At 33.8% G+C, this 14,750-nt stretch overlaps 1 protein-coding gene across 1 annotated transcript in view; it reads right to left on the bottom strand.

The window, feature by feature from the left end:
• LOC132545002 (protein jagged-1b-like) overlaps positions 1 to 11,887 on the bottom strand; it is a 34,428-nt gene extending 22,541 nt beyond the window's left edge. Inside the window, exon 1 of the mRNA XM_060208666.1 lies at positions 11,843 to 11,887. Coding sequence (XP_060064649.1) covers positions 11,843 to 11,887 — 45 coding nt within the window. The remainder of the gene's footprint in view (positions 1 to 11,842) is intronic.
• Between the last annotated feature and the right edge of the window lie 2,863 nt (positions 11,888 to 14,750).

Genomic DNA, 14,750 nt, shown 5'->3' with positions numbered 1-14,750 from the left:
ATCTGTCCTGGATCTCTACCGTCAGTAGAACTGTCCAGGATGTCTACCGCCTGTAGAACTGTCCAGGATGTCTACCGTCTGTAGAACTGTCCAGGATGTCTACCGTCGGTAGAACTGTCCAGGATCTCTATCGTCAGTAGAACTGTTTGGCTCTCTACCGTCGGTAGAAATGTCCAGGATGTCTACCGTCAGTAGAACTGTCCAGGATGTCTACCGTCTGTAGAACTGTCCAGGATGTATACCGTCAGTAGAACTGTCCAGGATGTCTACCGTCTGTAGAACTGTCCAGGATGTCTACCGTCGGTAGAACTGTCCAGGATCTCTATCGTCAGTAGAACTGTCCAGGCTCTCTACCGTCAGTAGAATTGTCGACAAGGCTGTGATTTATGATCGGGACACTGATGACTTATACACATGATGTGAATGAAAGCTACGTCGCAGTTTAACTGTAGGGTTTTTGTTGTTACAACAGACAAAGCTTACTTGACAGTTAAACAGTTTATTCTGTTTGATTGAATACTTTACCTTCCATCATGAACACAGTAAATAACTGATGTGGGATTTCTGCTGGTGGAGAATGACTAATTCTATTTAACTCTCACCATCACCAGACACAGGATAGAAGACCGATAACCACAAAAACCACACATCATTAAGTACCATTTAACTACATGATGGCATGTGAAATGTATCAGATACCAGGAGGCGACGGGGACAGAATGAAATAAAAAGCACACTAAATGGTTCTCCGACTACATAACAACGTACAATTCCAACCACTACATATATCTTAAAATGAGGATAATGAACACACGAATGAAACACCGGATTTAATCACATAATGAGGTAAAGGCGCCTGGGAAAGCGAGAATTAGTTATTGAGACAAAGGGGTGTAGGATAATTAGATATTGAGACTAAGAAAGGTAGGTGAAATAGTATTTGGAGGTGTAGGATAAAAAGTTTTGGCACGGAGAAGGGTATAGGTTTTATGAAGGAGCAAGGGAAATAACTGTGGAGTCAACGAAGGGTTTGGGAAAAAGTTACTGAAAGAGAGAGAAGGTAAGGAAAACAGGGAGTGTATGGTACCTAGCTGTAGATAGGTGAACTATTTATAGAGAATCAAATATTCAACATTCATTTAGACTGAGAATGGATGTAGATAGGGCTGCTAAAAAAAGCTAGTAAGTACAGAGCGTTTACTGCAGACTGTAATTGTCGGCTGTCAAAGAAAACATCATCAATCTGGGTTTGTTCACTAGGGGTTTTTTTCTGTCGCTGATGATTACACAAGGCCAAGGTAGGATGTTGACAGTGTCATGAATTTAAGATGAGTATGTTTGAAGATGGATCAAAATAACAGACAGAAGTTGACGTATTCACATCTGATTAGGAACATATCATTATTCAGATCTTTGTCCAACGGCTGGTATTTTTATCGTGAATCATCCCCAGATACCATGCAATAGACGCAGAACATTGTAATTTTGACTACATTTGTTGGTTTACTACAACGCAAAGCAGTACAATTCCCCAGATTTACCAGACACATGGTGTAATTTAAAGAGTATCATTTATTCTGATGTAAAAAAGTGAAAGCTTCTCTGGCGCCCCTATTTAAATGTATTAGGTAAGATGCCACATCACAAAATACTATCATATATATATGTAGATGTCTACTACCTACCTGTATTAGGTAGGATGTCACATCACAAAACACTATTATATATATGTAGATGTCTATTACCTACCTGTATTAGGTAGGATGTCACATCACAAAATACTATTATATATATATGTAGATGTCTACTACCTACCTGTATTAGGTAGGATGTCACATCACAAAATACAATTATATATATGTAGATGTCTACTACCTACCTGTATTAGGTAGGATGTCACATCACAAAATACTATTATATATATATGTAGATGTCTACTACCTACCTGTATTAGGTAGGATGTCACATCACAAAATACAATTATATATATGTAGATGTCTGCTACCTACCTGTATTAGGTAGGATGTAACATCACCAAAACACTATTATATATATGTAGATGTTTACTACCTACCTGTATTAGGTAGGATGTCACATCACAAAATACTATTATATATGACACTGAGTTTGTAACAGCTGAGTATGTAGTGATGACATTTATATTTTCTTTGTGGCCACCTTGACCTGAGGGAGTAAGAGTTTTGATGTTAACCATCTGTATGAACTGCACGTAGTCTACATTCTAATCATTTGTATTAAGCAATGATGAAGTCACTAAGGTATCCTGATTATATACACATATACAATACTATCGATATCTTTATTTTTTGCTTGATGTGTGACGTAAATATTATGAAGTAATAATTGGTTAATAGAGAAATGAAATAAAGGTAAGTAATTACTTATATACTTTATATATATCTAAAGATTTGTCTTATATGTATATATATATATCTGATAATCCGTGCAATCTCCGCCAACGCCTTAAATGACATTTTACATAACAGGATACGAACAAACATATAGATGTAATACATCATTTTATACATATTGTGAAAGATACAAAACCACTGTGTCTAATGTTAACATAAAAATGCATTTCAATATTTATGTCGAGACGTAGGGTATAATGTATACACTAGTCTATCACAGCATTAATCCTGAATTTACAGTATGGTAATGCTGAATGAAGTATTTTACAAGGCTCTACGAGATTCATATTTATGAGAGGTTTTTTTTATACAATGTTGATCGGTCTTCCTAATACCAGCTATCGACTTTATCTGTGTGTTAGTTACACTGGAGTTAGTTATACTGGAGTAAAACTGATACCAATGATATGTTTTATTTGTGTGTTAGTTACACTGGAGTAAAACTGATACCAATATGTTTTATCTGTGTGTTAGTTACACTGGAGAAAAGCTGATACCAATGTTTTATCTGTGTGTTTGTTACACTGGAGTAAAGCTGATACCAATGATATGTTTTATTTGTGTGTTAGTTACACTGGAGTAAAGCTGATACCAATGATATGTTTTATCTGTGTGTTAGTTACACTGGAGTAAAACTGATACCAATGATATGTTTTATCTGTGTGTTAGTTACACTGGAGTAAAGCTGATACCAATGTTTTATCTGTGTGTTTGTTACACTGGAGTAAAACTGATACCAATGATATGTTTTATCTGTGTGTTAGTTACACTGGAGTAAAACTGATACCAATGATATGTTTTATCTGTGTGTTAGTTACACTGGAGTAAAGCTGATACCAATGTTCTATCTGTGTGTTTGTTACACTGGAGTAAAACTGATACCAATGATATGTTTTATCTGTGTGTTAGTTACACTGGAGTAAAACTGATACCAATGATATGTTTTATCTGTGTGTTAGTTACACTGGAGTAAAACTGATACCAATGATATGTTTTATCTGTGTGTTAGTTACACTGGAGTAAAGCTGATAATAATGATATGTTTTATCTGTGTGTTAGTTACACTGGAGTAAAGCTGATAATAATGATATGTTTTATCTGTGTGTTAGTTACACTGGAGTAAAACTGATACCAATGATATATTTTATTTGTGTGTTAGTTACACTGGAGTAAAGCTGATACAAATGATATGTTTTATCTGTGTGTTAGTTACACTGGAGTAAAGCTGATAATAATGATATGTTTTATCTGTGTGTTAGTTACACTGGAGTAAAGCTGATAATAATGATATGTTTTATCTGTGTGTTAGTTACACTGGAGTAAAGCTGATAATAATGATATGTTTTATCTGTGTGTTAGTTACACTGGAGTAAAGCTGATACCAATGATATGTTTTATCTGTGTGTTAGTTACACTGGAGTAAAACTGATAATAATGATATGTTTTATCTGTGTGTTAGTTACACTGGAGTAAAGCTGATACCAATGTTTTATCTGTGTGTTTGTTACACTGGAGTAAAACTGATACCAATGATATGTTTTATTTGTGTGTTAGTTACACTGGAGTAAAGCTGATACCAATGTTCTATCTGTGTGTTAGTTACACTGGAGTAAAGCTGATACCAATATGTTTTATTTGTGTGTTAGTTACACTGGAGTAAAGCTGATACCAATGATATGTTTTATCTGTGTGTTAGTTACACTGGAGTAAAGCTGATACCAATATGTTTTATCTGTGTGTTAGTTACACTGGAGTAAAGCTGATACCAATGTTTTATCTGTGTGTTAGTTACACTGGAGTAAAGCTGATACCAATGATATGTTTTATCTGTGTGTTAGTTACACTGGAGTAAAACTGATACCAATGATATATTTTATCTGTGTGTTAGTTACACTGGAGTAAAACTGATACCAATGATATATTTTATTTGTGTGTTAGTTACACTGGAGTAAAACTGATACCAATGATATGTTTTATCTGTGTGTTAGTTACACTGGAGTAAAGCTGATAATAATGATATGTTTTATCTGTGTGTTAGTTACACTGGAGTAAAGCTGATAATAATGATATGTTTTATCTGTGTGTTAGTTACACTGGAGTCAAGCTGATACCAATATGTTTTATCTGTGTGTTAGTTACACTGGAGTAAAGCTGATACCAATATGTTTTATCTGTGTGTTAGTTACACTGGAGTAAAGCTGATACCAATGATATGTTTTATCTATGTGTTAGTTACACTGGAGTTAGTTACACTGGAATAAAGCTGATAATAATGATATGTTTTATCTGTGTGTTAGTTACACTGGAGTAAAACTGATACCAATGTTTTATCTGTGTGTTAGTTACACTGGAGTAAAACTGATACCAATGATATATTTTATCTGTGTGTTAGTTACACTGGAGTAAAGCTGATACCAATGATATATTTTATCTGTGTGTTAGTTACACTGGAGTAAAGCTGATACCAATGATATGTTTTATCTGTGTGTTTGTTACACTGGAGTAAAACTGATACCAATATGTTTTATCTGTGTGTTAGTTACACTGGAGTAAAGCTGATAATAATGATATGTTTTATCTGTGTGTTAGTTACACTGGAGTAAAGCTGATAATAATGATATGTTTTATCTGTGTGTTAGTTACACTGGAATAAAGCTGATAATAATGATATGTTTTATCTGTGTGTTAGTTACACTTTGAGTAAAGCTGATAACAATGATATATTTTATCTGTGTGTTAGTTACACTGGAGTAAAACTGATACAAATGATATGTTTTATCTGTGTGTTAGTTACACTGGAGTAAAGCGGATAACAATGATATGTTTTATTTGTGTGTCAGTGACACTGGAGTAAAGCTGATAATAATGATATGTTTTATCTGTGTGTTAGTTACACTTTGAGTAAAGCTGATAACAATGATATATTTTATTTGTGTGTCAGTGACACTGGAGTAAAGCTGATACCAATGATATGTTTTATTTGTGTGTTAGTTACACTGGAGTAAAGCTGATACCAATATGTTTTATCTGTGTGTTAGTTACACTGGAATAAAGCTGATAATAATGATATGTTTTATCTGTGTGTTAGTTACACTGGAGTAAAACTGATACCAATGATATGTTTTATCTGTGTGTTAGTTACACTGGAGTAAAGCTGATACCAATGTTCTATCTGTGTGTTAGTTACACTGGAGTAAAGCTGATACCAATGTTTTATCTGTGTGTTAGTTACACTGGAGTAAAACTGATACCAATGATATATTTTATTTGTGTGTTAGTTACACTGGAGTTAGTTACACTGGAGTAAAGCTGATACTAATGATATATTTTATCTGTGAGTTAGTTACACTGGAGTAAAGCTGATAATAATGATATGTTTTATCTGTGTGTTAGTTACACTGGAATAAAGCTGATAATAATGATATGTTTTATCTGTGTGTTAGTTACACTGGAGTAAAGCTGATACCAATGATATGTTTTATCTATGTGTTAGTTACACTGGAGTTAGTTACACTGGAATAAAGCTGATAATAATGATATGTTTTATCTGTGTGTTAGTTACACTGGAGTAAAGCTGATAATAATGATATGTTTTATCTGTGTGTTAGTTACACTGGAGTAAAGCTGATAATAATGATATGTTTTATCTGTGTGTTAGTTACACTGGAGAAAAGCTGATAATAATGATATGTTTTATCTGTGTGTTAGTTACACTTTGAGTAAAGCTGATAACAATGATATATTTTATTTGTGTGTCAGTGACACTGGAGTAAAGCTGATAATAATGATATGTTTTATCTGTGTGTTAGTTACACTGGAGTAAAGCTGATAATAATGATATGTTTTATCTGTGTGTTAGTTACACTTTGAGTAAAGCTGATAACAATGATATATTTTATTTGTGTGTCAGTGACACTGGAGTAAAGCTGATAATAATGATATGTTTTATCTGTGTGTTAGTTACACTGGAGTAAAGCTGATAATAATGATATGTTTTATCTGTGTGTTAGTTACACTGGAGTAAAGCTGATAACAATGATATATTTTATTTGTGTGTCAGTGACACTGGAGTAAAGCTGATAATAATGATATGTTTTATCTGTGTGTTAGTTACACTTTGAGTAAAGCTGATAACAATGATATATTTTATTTGTGTGTTAGTTACACTGGAGTAAAACTGATACCAATGATATATTTTATCTGTGTGTTAGTTACACTTTGAGTAAAGCTGATACCAATGATATGTTTTATCTGTGTGTTAGTTACACTGGAGTAAAGCTGATAATAATGATATGTTTTATCTGTGTGTTAGTTACACTTTGAGTAAAGCTGATAACAATGATATATTTTATTTGTGTATTATTTAAACCGAAGTAAAACTGATAGCCAATACCTAATACGATTGCACTCCTTCAGATTTAACAAACACCAGGAAGTTAAACATCCATTTGAAATTGTAATTAAGACAACGTTGGGTCATAATATTTGGCAATTAGCATGCTCGAATGAAATGGCTTCACGTTTATTCAAACGAATGTCCTTGACCTGCTTTCCAGATCCGTTGTGTTGAAATTTTCAAACGGCTTCTCCTAAGTAACCATAAGTCCCAGAGACATGATGGTTGATTCTGATATCATTGGGAGGTCTGCATTCGTGAGGAAAAGAATTTCGTGGATTCTAAATCCCGGAATGTTTACCAACAGAAGAAGTGAGCCATCAGGCCCATCGTTCCCATTGTTAATCTTACCAGTACCCTCAGTGCGGTGGTAGATCTAAGACACCACTAATCATGGTAATGTTTTCTGACCTAAAAACATATTTTACCGGTTATAAATGTTAGACCGACAGTCTAATGACCAAGATTAATTCATTTTATAAATGTACTTCCTTTCTCAACATTCCATTGCACTGATATGTTTGTGATATTTAGTGGTGTTACATTTATAACTTTATCAAGGATTCTTAGTCCCTTCATGTGATGGTGGAACTCAATTCACACAAACTAAACCATCTTCATAACGGATGCTCAAAACCAAATTCGATGTAATTCTGTCTTCTCTGAACAGTAGAGAGAAAAGGTTAGTGATACCTGTTCTTTCCATAGTGTAACCAGTCCGTCAGAAATTGGTTTAAAGCGAAATGACAGTGTCTCGCTTTTGTATTGATAATCAGTTATTTCAGTAAAACAAAACAAAAACTTAATAAACTAATATCAGGGACGTATTATACGTCCCTGCTAATATAAAATAATAAATGTCCTTTTCCCAATAGACGTAGCCTGCTTATTTTGAATATGATTTAGAAATGATATATAAAGTTTTGTAAAGACCATCCTCAGTATTCGTAGTTTCACAGTGGTATATGATGGACACGTAAAACTATAGATATTGAAAGTAAATCTCGAGTGATAATGTCCTTGTATAAACAAACAGCAGATAACTTATAATGAAGTCAAATGAACCAGTTTATGTTATAAAAAGTAAAAAAAGTGTCTTATGAGTAAGAATTGTCCAGTTTTACGTGTCTTGTGAGTACGAATGACCAAGTTTTATGTGTCCTGTTAGTAAGGATGACCTAGTTTATATGTCGTGTTAGTAAGGATGACCTAGTTTTATATGTCGTGTTAGTAAGGATGACCTAGTTTTATATGTCGTGTTAGTAAGGATGACATAGTTTTACATGTCCTGTTAGAAAGGATGACCTAGTTTTATGTGTCCTTTAAGTAAGGATGACCTAGTTTTAGGGTCTTGTTAGTAAGGGTGACATAGTTTTACATGTCCTGTTAGTAAAGATGGTATAGGTTTATATGTCTTGTTATTAAGGGTGACCTAGTTCTATGTGTCCTGTTAGTAAGGATTACCTAGTTCTATATGTCCTGTTAGTAAGGAAGACATAGTTTTATGTGTCCTGTTAGTCAGGATGACCTAGTTTTATGTGTCATGTTAGTAAAGAAGACATAGTTTTATGTGTCCTGTTAGTAAGGATGGCCTAGTTTTATGTGTCATGTTAGTAAGGATTACATTGTTTTGCATGTCCTATTAGTAAAGATGGCATAGTCTTATATGTCCTGTTAGTAAGGATGACATAGTTAGTTTTATGTGTTCTGTTAGTCAGGATGAGCTAGTTTTATGTGTCCTGTTAGTCAGGATGAGCTAGTTTTATGGTCTTGTTAGTAAGAATGATATAGTTTTAAGTTTCCTGTTAGTAGGAATGACATAGTTTTACATGTCGTGGTAGTAAAGATGGCATAGTTTTGTATGTCCTCTAAGTATGGATGACCTAGTTTTATGTGTCCTGTTAGTGAGGATGACCTAGTTCTATGTGTCATGTTAGTAAGGATGACATAGTTTTGCATGTCCTGTTAGTAAGGATTACCTAGTTTTATGTGTCCAGTTAGTAAGGATGACATAGGTTTATATGTCCTGTTAGTAAGAATGACCTAGTTTTATGTGTCCTGTTAGTCAGGATGACCTAGTTTTATGTGTCATGTCAGTAAAGAAGACATAGTTTTATATGTCTTATTAGTAAGTATGACCTAGTTTTATATGTCGTGTTAGTAAGAATGACCTAGTTTTATGTGTCCTGTTAGTAAGTATGACCTAGTTTTAAGTTTCCTGTTAGTAGGAATGACATAGTTTTACATGTCGTGTTAGTAAAGATGGCATAGTTTTATATGTCCTCTAAGTATGAATGACCTAGTTTTATGTGTCCTGTTAGTAAGGATAACATATTTTTATGTGTCCTGTTAGTAAGGATGACATATTTTGATGTGTCCTGTTAGTAAGGATGACATATTTTTATGTGTCCTGTTAGTAAAAATGACCTAGTTTTATGCGTCTTGTTAGTAAAGATGACCTAGTTTTATGCGTCCTGTTAGTAAGAATGACCTTGTGTGAATAATGCATACAAGACTGATAAACTGAGGCCTAATGTATGAAATATATTCAGCTGAGCTTTGAGAACAAATAAAGCATCGTTATATATTGAAAGCGTGCAATAGACCAGGATAGAGATTGGAGGTAGATATGCTACCCTTATTTACTTGGCGTTTTGAAGTGTCCTTACCACCATTTCTAGTTCAATATTGTACAAAACACAAACGTACCTAATTATTATATCATTAATTAGTCTTTTTATGATGATAAATGCCCTTAATTGAGGCATTATTGAAAAGGTAGATTAAAAAAAACATTTATGGTCAAATGTATATTGCTTATTGCGCCTCTGACTGAATTGTTTTTTTCTTTCAGACCAAAACAGTTCACAAAGACATTAAAAAGTCGTCAGAATTAACTTTCAGATATACTGATGACATCTTGTCTTTAAATAACAAGAAATGTTTGACCACGTCCATCGTACATACCCACCAGACCTGGAAATCAAGATCATGACAGACATTCCCTACAACGAAACCAACATGGACAGCTTTCCATCAAACTGTACGATAAGCTTGAAGATCTCAATTTCCCTATTGTGAATTATTCATTCCTGGACAACAACATCCCTTCATCCCCAACCCATGGTGTTAGCATGTCCCAGTTGATCTGATATTCAAGAGCTTGTTCCCATTATTATGATTTTCGAGCAGGAAGACGTCAACTGACGGACGAAACTTGAATGATTTTTTTAAATGAAAGTTGTACGGTCGTCATAGTAATCTCGTTATGCAACATGAAGCTGGACATGATGTACGTAGGTCTGTCTGTTGGTTCCATTGTTGTACACTTTGTTTTCATTTGAGAACGTGACATCACTGACTTGGACTGACCAAGATTTATATGGCGAGAATTGTTTCGTCGATGGAGCAGAAGGCGCTTAGTCTTCCCGAGCACCTGGTCTTATTCTTCTTGTACTTTTCCGGACTCTCCGTGTAAATCTTTTTTTCATATTTTGCTCTGTTCTATTGAATTTGAGTTTGGATTATGATTAATTTGGTATTTTCTCGTTGATTTTTTTTATTACCAAATGTTTGCCATATATCACACTGTGATCGTACCAAATGATGAGTGTAACTAACTGTTTATCATATTATTGTATGTGTTCCTTTTATGTGTGAAACTTACAGTGTGGATTATGATTTATCAATAACATAATTGGTGAATGAAAATAATAATAAATTAATCGATTTCATATTATGAAATCATTGATTGATAATTTATCATATTATATATTTATATAAGTCACACATTATGTCGGTAAACAAATAGTTATGTACCTCAGTTACATAAAAATCAGAGGTTCTTTAAATGAATGTTACAAAAGCACCATATAACTTTTTTACCTTGTAGTACCCCAAAGTACAATATACAGTAAAGTACTTTCTACAAGTCAAAGTTTTCCCTTTGTCTTTACAGTCATTGTTTCCATCGTGACATCATGAAATCTATGACGTCATTTCATGATTACTTAATGACGCAACAACACGATATATAACAAAATATGATGAAGGAGTATAAATTACAGCAGTCAAGCGATCAGACCCGAACAACATGCCGATGCATGTAGACAATCTGTTTCTCTATTGGACCACGTTGTCAGGATTGGTATTCTAAAAAGGAGTTGGTGTATGTAGTGTGTTATACATCCTGACTGGATGTAGGGGCCCAAAGTTTGAAACCTGGCTGTCTAAAAGTTTTTGATTTTTAAAAAAAAATCATTTCGCTATTCGGGTTTCTACGCAAATACGCACGCACGCAAATACACCGCACGCAAAAACATCTATTTTATGTGTATATTTACCAGTACTTATTAGCAAACTGCCGCACACTCTTGATACAATGTATTAGATGGCAGGTTCCACCAGCCATGGATGTTTTATAGTTTTACCTTAAGGGCATTAGGTGACAACAGTGTTGATAGCAGCGATACAGTACAGGTTATCAACAGGAAAGATCTGTTTTCGTCGTTAATATTGCTATCACGTTGTTACGGAATAGGGAATCCCCCAAAGTATTGTGCATTGCACTCAGAAAATACAGTTTACGTTTGAAGCTAATCAATGAAAGGATGGTCATTGCCTATGAAGGCAGTTTCTAAAGAGCTTTTAAAATGTATTCTTCATTCCAATATCTGGTAGAAATCTTAAAACTTAAATACTACGATAAATTACGAATGTAACAGTTTATAATGAAATACATCGTGTTAACACTTCACACCTCCTTCACCTGAAATACTGAAGTACGTAACTGTAGTAACCAATTATATGTACGTTCCGTAGGCCGGCATTTTCCTCAATGTCCATATCAAGCAATACACACATTGAAAAATAAATGGAATGATTGACATACAGATTAGGTCACTGACGATGACAACACAAATTAACAATATTGTATACTAAATTATAGTATTTAAAAGCATAATTTTTCTTACTGAAAACTTTTAGGTGACAATATTGATATATAATTACATACCTTTACCAGAGATCCGAGGAGGAAGAAGTAGGTTAATAATTCCATGATAAAATAATGTAATATTTACTGGGATTTAATCCATACACAATATCCCAGGAGTGGGTTCTGTTGCACGAAATTTACAAGTGTAACAATGGCGGAGCGGTTGTTAGCAGACGTATACTCGTTCAGGAAGCCCAAACAAATGTGACGTTTCCCTGACAGGTGAGTGTGTCATAAAGAGAGGTAATTTAAGAAGGCTCAGCATAACCGTTGACGTTGGAAGTACACTCGTCGCTGACTCGACATGTCACTAAGGCTAAACACAACTGCCCACGTCCAATGGGGGATACAGGTGACTGCCCCAGTCACTCCCTCCAATGTCAAAATGATGTATCCAGGATAATGGTTTAAAATTTCTATGAACAGAAAACACAAATTAAGCAAGACATTGCTTCATATGTATGTTTATCTGTTCTTTTCCTGGAAATACTCATTAGTTCAAATACAATTAATATAGTGATCATCGCATTTTTGAAGATGAAAGAGCTAGATTGGGTAAAGTCGTTTTTCCTGGATTCTATGCTATTTTTATGGTAAATGCTATTTTTTCGCCCGTTAGCGAAGTCGGTCAGTGTTGCCACTTATTAGAAAGAAAGAAGAAAGAATTTAACATAGTTCGCCATTTATTTTGAAATGACTGAATATACTTTCAATCCGCTATAGATAAATTCGCATAAAAATCAAAATGCATTTCGTACTAAGCATTCATCGTTCAAAGGTAAACACTTGAATTTACGATAAGAAGAAAACTTCTGATGGTAAAAAGATGAGAATAGATGCAAATCTAAAAAGCATCCTCTTGCACATGTGTACAAGAGCCTGTAAATAAACATGCACATTCCATGACAGTTAATCTCTTTTCCCGTTCTCAGTAGCTGAACGCCATCAGTGTTACTTCCTCCATACATCCTGTCAGATCGATGAGAATAAATCTCTACAAAAAAACTCATATTAGCGCAAAGTTATAACAGCAACGCCGAGTACTGCCAAAAACAGATAAAATTAAGGGGCTTGAGTAGTATCTCAATATTTGTATGATGTGTAAATATGGAGGTTCAGATCAAACTGATATTTCATGTTTCATTTCAAACTGATACAACTTTAACCAGATAAAGGTTAAAAACTGTAATATGTTGGCGACACGGTCAGAGTTTAGACAAAATCTAAATATACACGTTTTAAAAGGAATATAAACGAGGTAGAAAATATGACAATATGTTCAGTTGTCTTTATCTTTGATTCTGGTCCTTGTGGTAAACTCCGTCTGAATCAAATCAACTGCAGTTTAGAGTAATTCATCAATTGTATGAAAACGTTTTTTTGGAAATGCTTGTTATTAGACATACACAACTTAGAACATCAGATTTGTTTTCAAATTTATACGTGTCAATGCCGAAAGTTACTTTAAGGTATATAAATTATGGTCAAAAATAATTCTTCTTATCAGTACGTAACTCACTTAATGCTTTCTATCAGCATACAAAACATTAATCACAAACATTTATGTACGAAAGTATCTATGTCAGTATTTATAATGATACGTATCTATAAAAGATCAATTATAAAGCACAACTAACTGGTATTCCTGCTTTTCGCTTTAAATATTTTTTTTTCAATTCTGTAATCGCTATAATGATAAAAAGACAACAATTAGAAAATTATCTCTTTCTACGATATTTCCTCTCTCAGGAAAAGTTGTACTTTTGTTTCCCTTCCTTGGTTACCAGCAGAGATTACTAAACCATATTGTGCGACTATAAAGAGGAATAAACCAAGGACTTACTAACCATGTCAAACTCATTTCTTATCAGTGGGTGTACAGGTTTATATATTCACGTAGTTACATCAATGCGAACGTCAACTATGTATGTAATTGATTAGTTTTTGTGACAGGTCACGTGACTTTATTTATGAGATTCGTTATGGTCTATATTCCAGTAATTGTCGGATTGTAGGCGAACTCTTCATCTGTGTCAACCCTTGCCGTCATATTCGTAATGAATTATTCTGTTTTTTTGGGTTTTTTTCAAACAGAAGTACAAAACAATCCTCTCATTGACTAATATTGACACAATGAAGGAGTTATTTATCCTTTGTTTGTAGTGTATACAGAAGCAGTATAGTTTCAAAGACAACAAGGAAAACACCGATATGATATCAAATCTTTAATCCAAACTCCAATTCGAAGAAACAAGAGCAAATATGAAGGAAATAAATACATGTATTGACACTGTATGTTTCAAAATGTCTTGTGTTATATACAGTTAATGTAAAGTGAAGACTTTTATGAGAAATGTTTGACAGGCAGTGTAAGTTATAATCAACCAGACACGAAAGATCAATCTTTCAATCTGTCATCACTTTAAATACAATTCTCGACGATTATCTAATCCTATCAAAACCAGAGAAGGGAAAAGTTTAAGGATCGGATTGTTTTTTATCTGTTATCGAGCATCTTAATTCGAAGTTCTATAAGGGAAATCCTGTTTCCCGTGCGTATTGAAAATAGTTTTTAAAATTGTGTCAAAACAGAGGGAAGTTGGCTTGGTAATTCACTTGTTGTATTGTTTATCATCATTAGACATTCCTGTGTTTGTGCACGTTGTGATATTCTATGTTTACACACCTTTTTTCAATTTCTAATGTATTCAAAATTTCAATGTTATGATTTGCAAGGCTATTTTTTGTTTCCGCAATTGAATGTTCACAAGATATTCTTCAACAGTGCTTTCATGAACTGTTACTACTGTTACCTTTACTCAGCGGTTTTCACCTGTCGAAACATAAATGCTCAAGACTATTGAACAAGCTTAATATCTTGACTGTACGTCTCTTCCATAGATATTATACGGAACTGACCAGAACT

This window comes from Ylistrum balloti, unplaced genomic scaffold, assembly GCF_031769215.1.
Source record: "Ylistrum balloti isolate Yb309-2 unplaced genomic scaffold, AGI_CSIRO_Ybal_v1 Utg369818, whole genome shotgun sequence".
Classification (NCBI taxonomy): domain Eukaryota; kingdom Metazoa; phylum Mollusca; class Bivalvia; order Pectinida; family Pectinidae; genus Ylistrum; species Ylistrum balloti.
The sequence above is the reverse complement of the archived record's forward strand: the minus strand, read 5'-3'. Positions and strand labels throughout refer to the sequence as shown.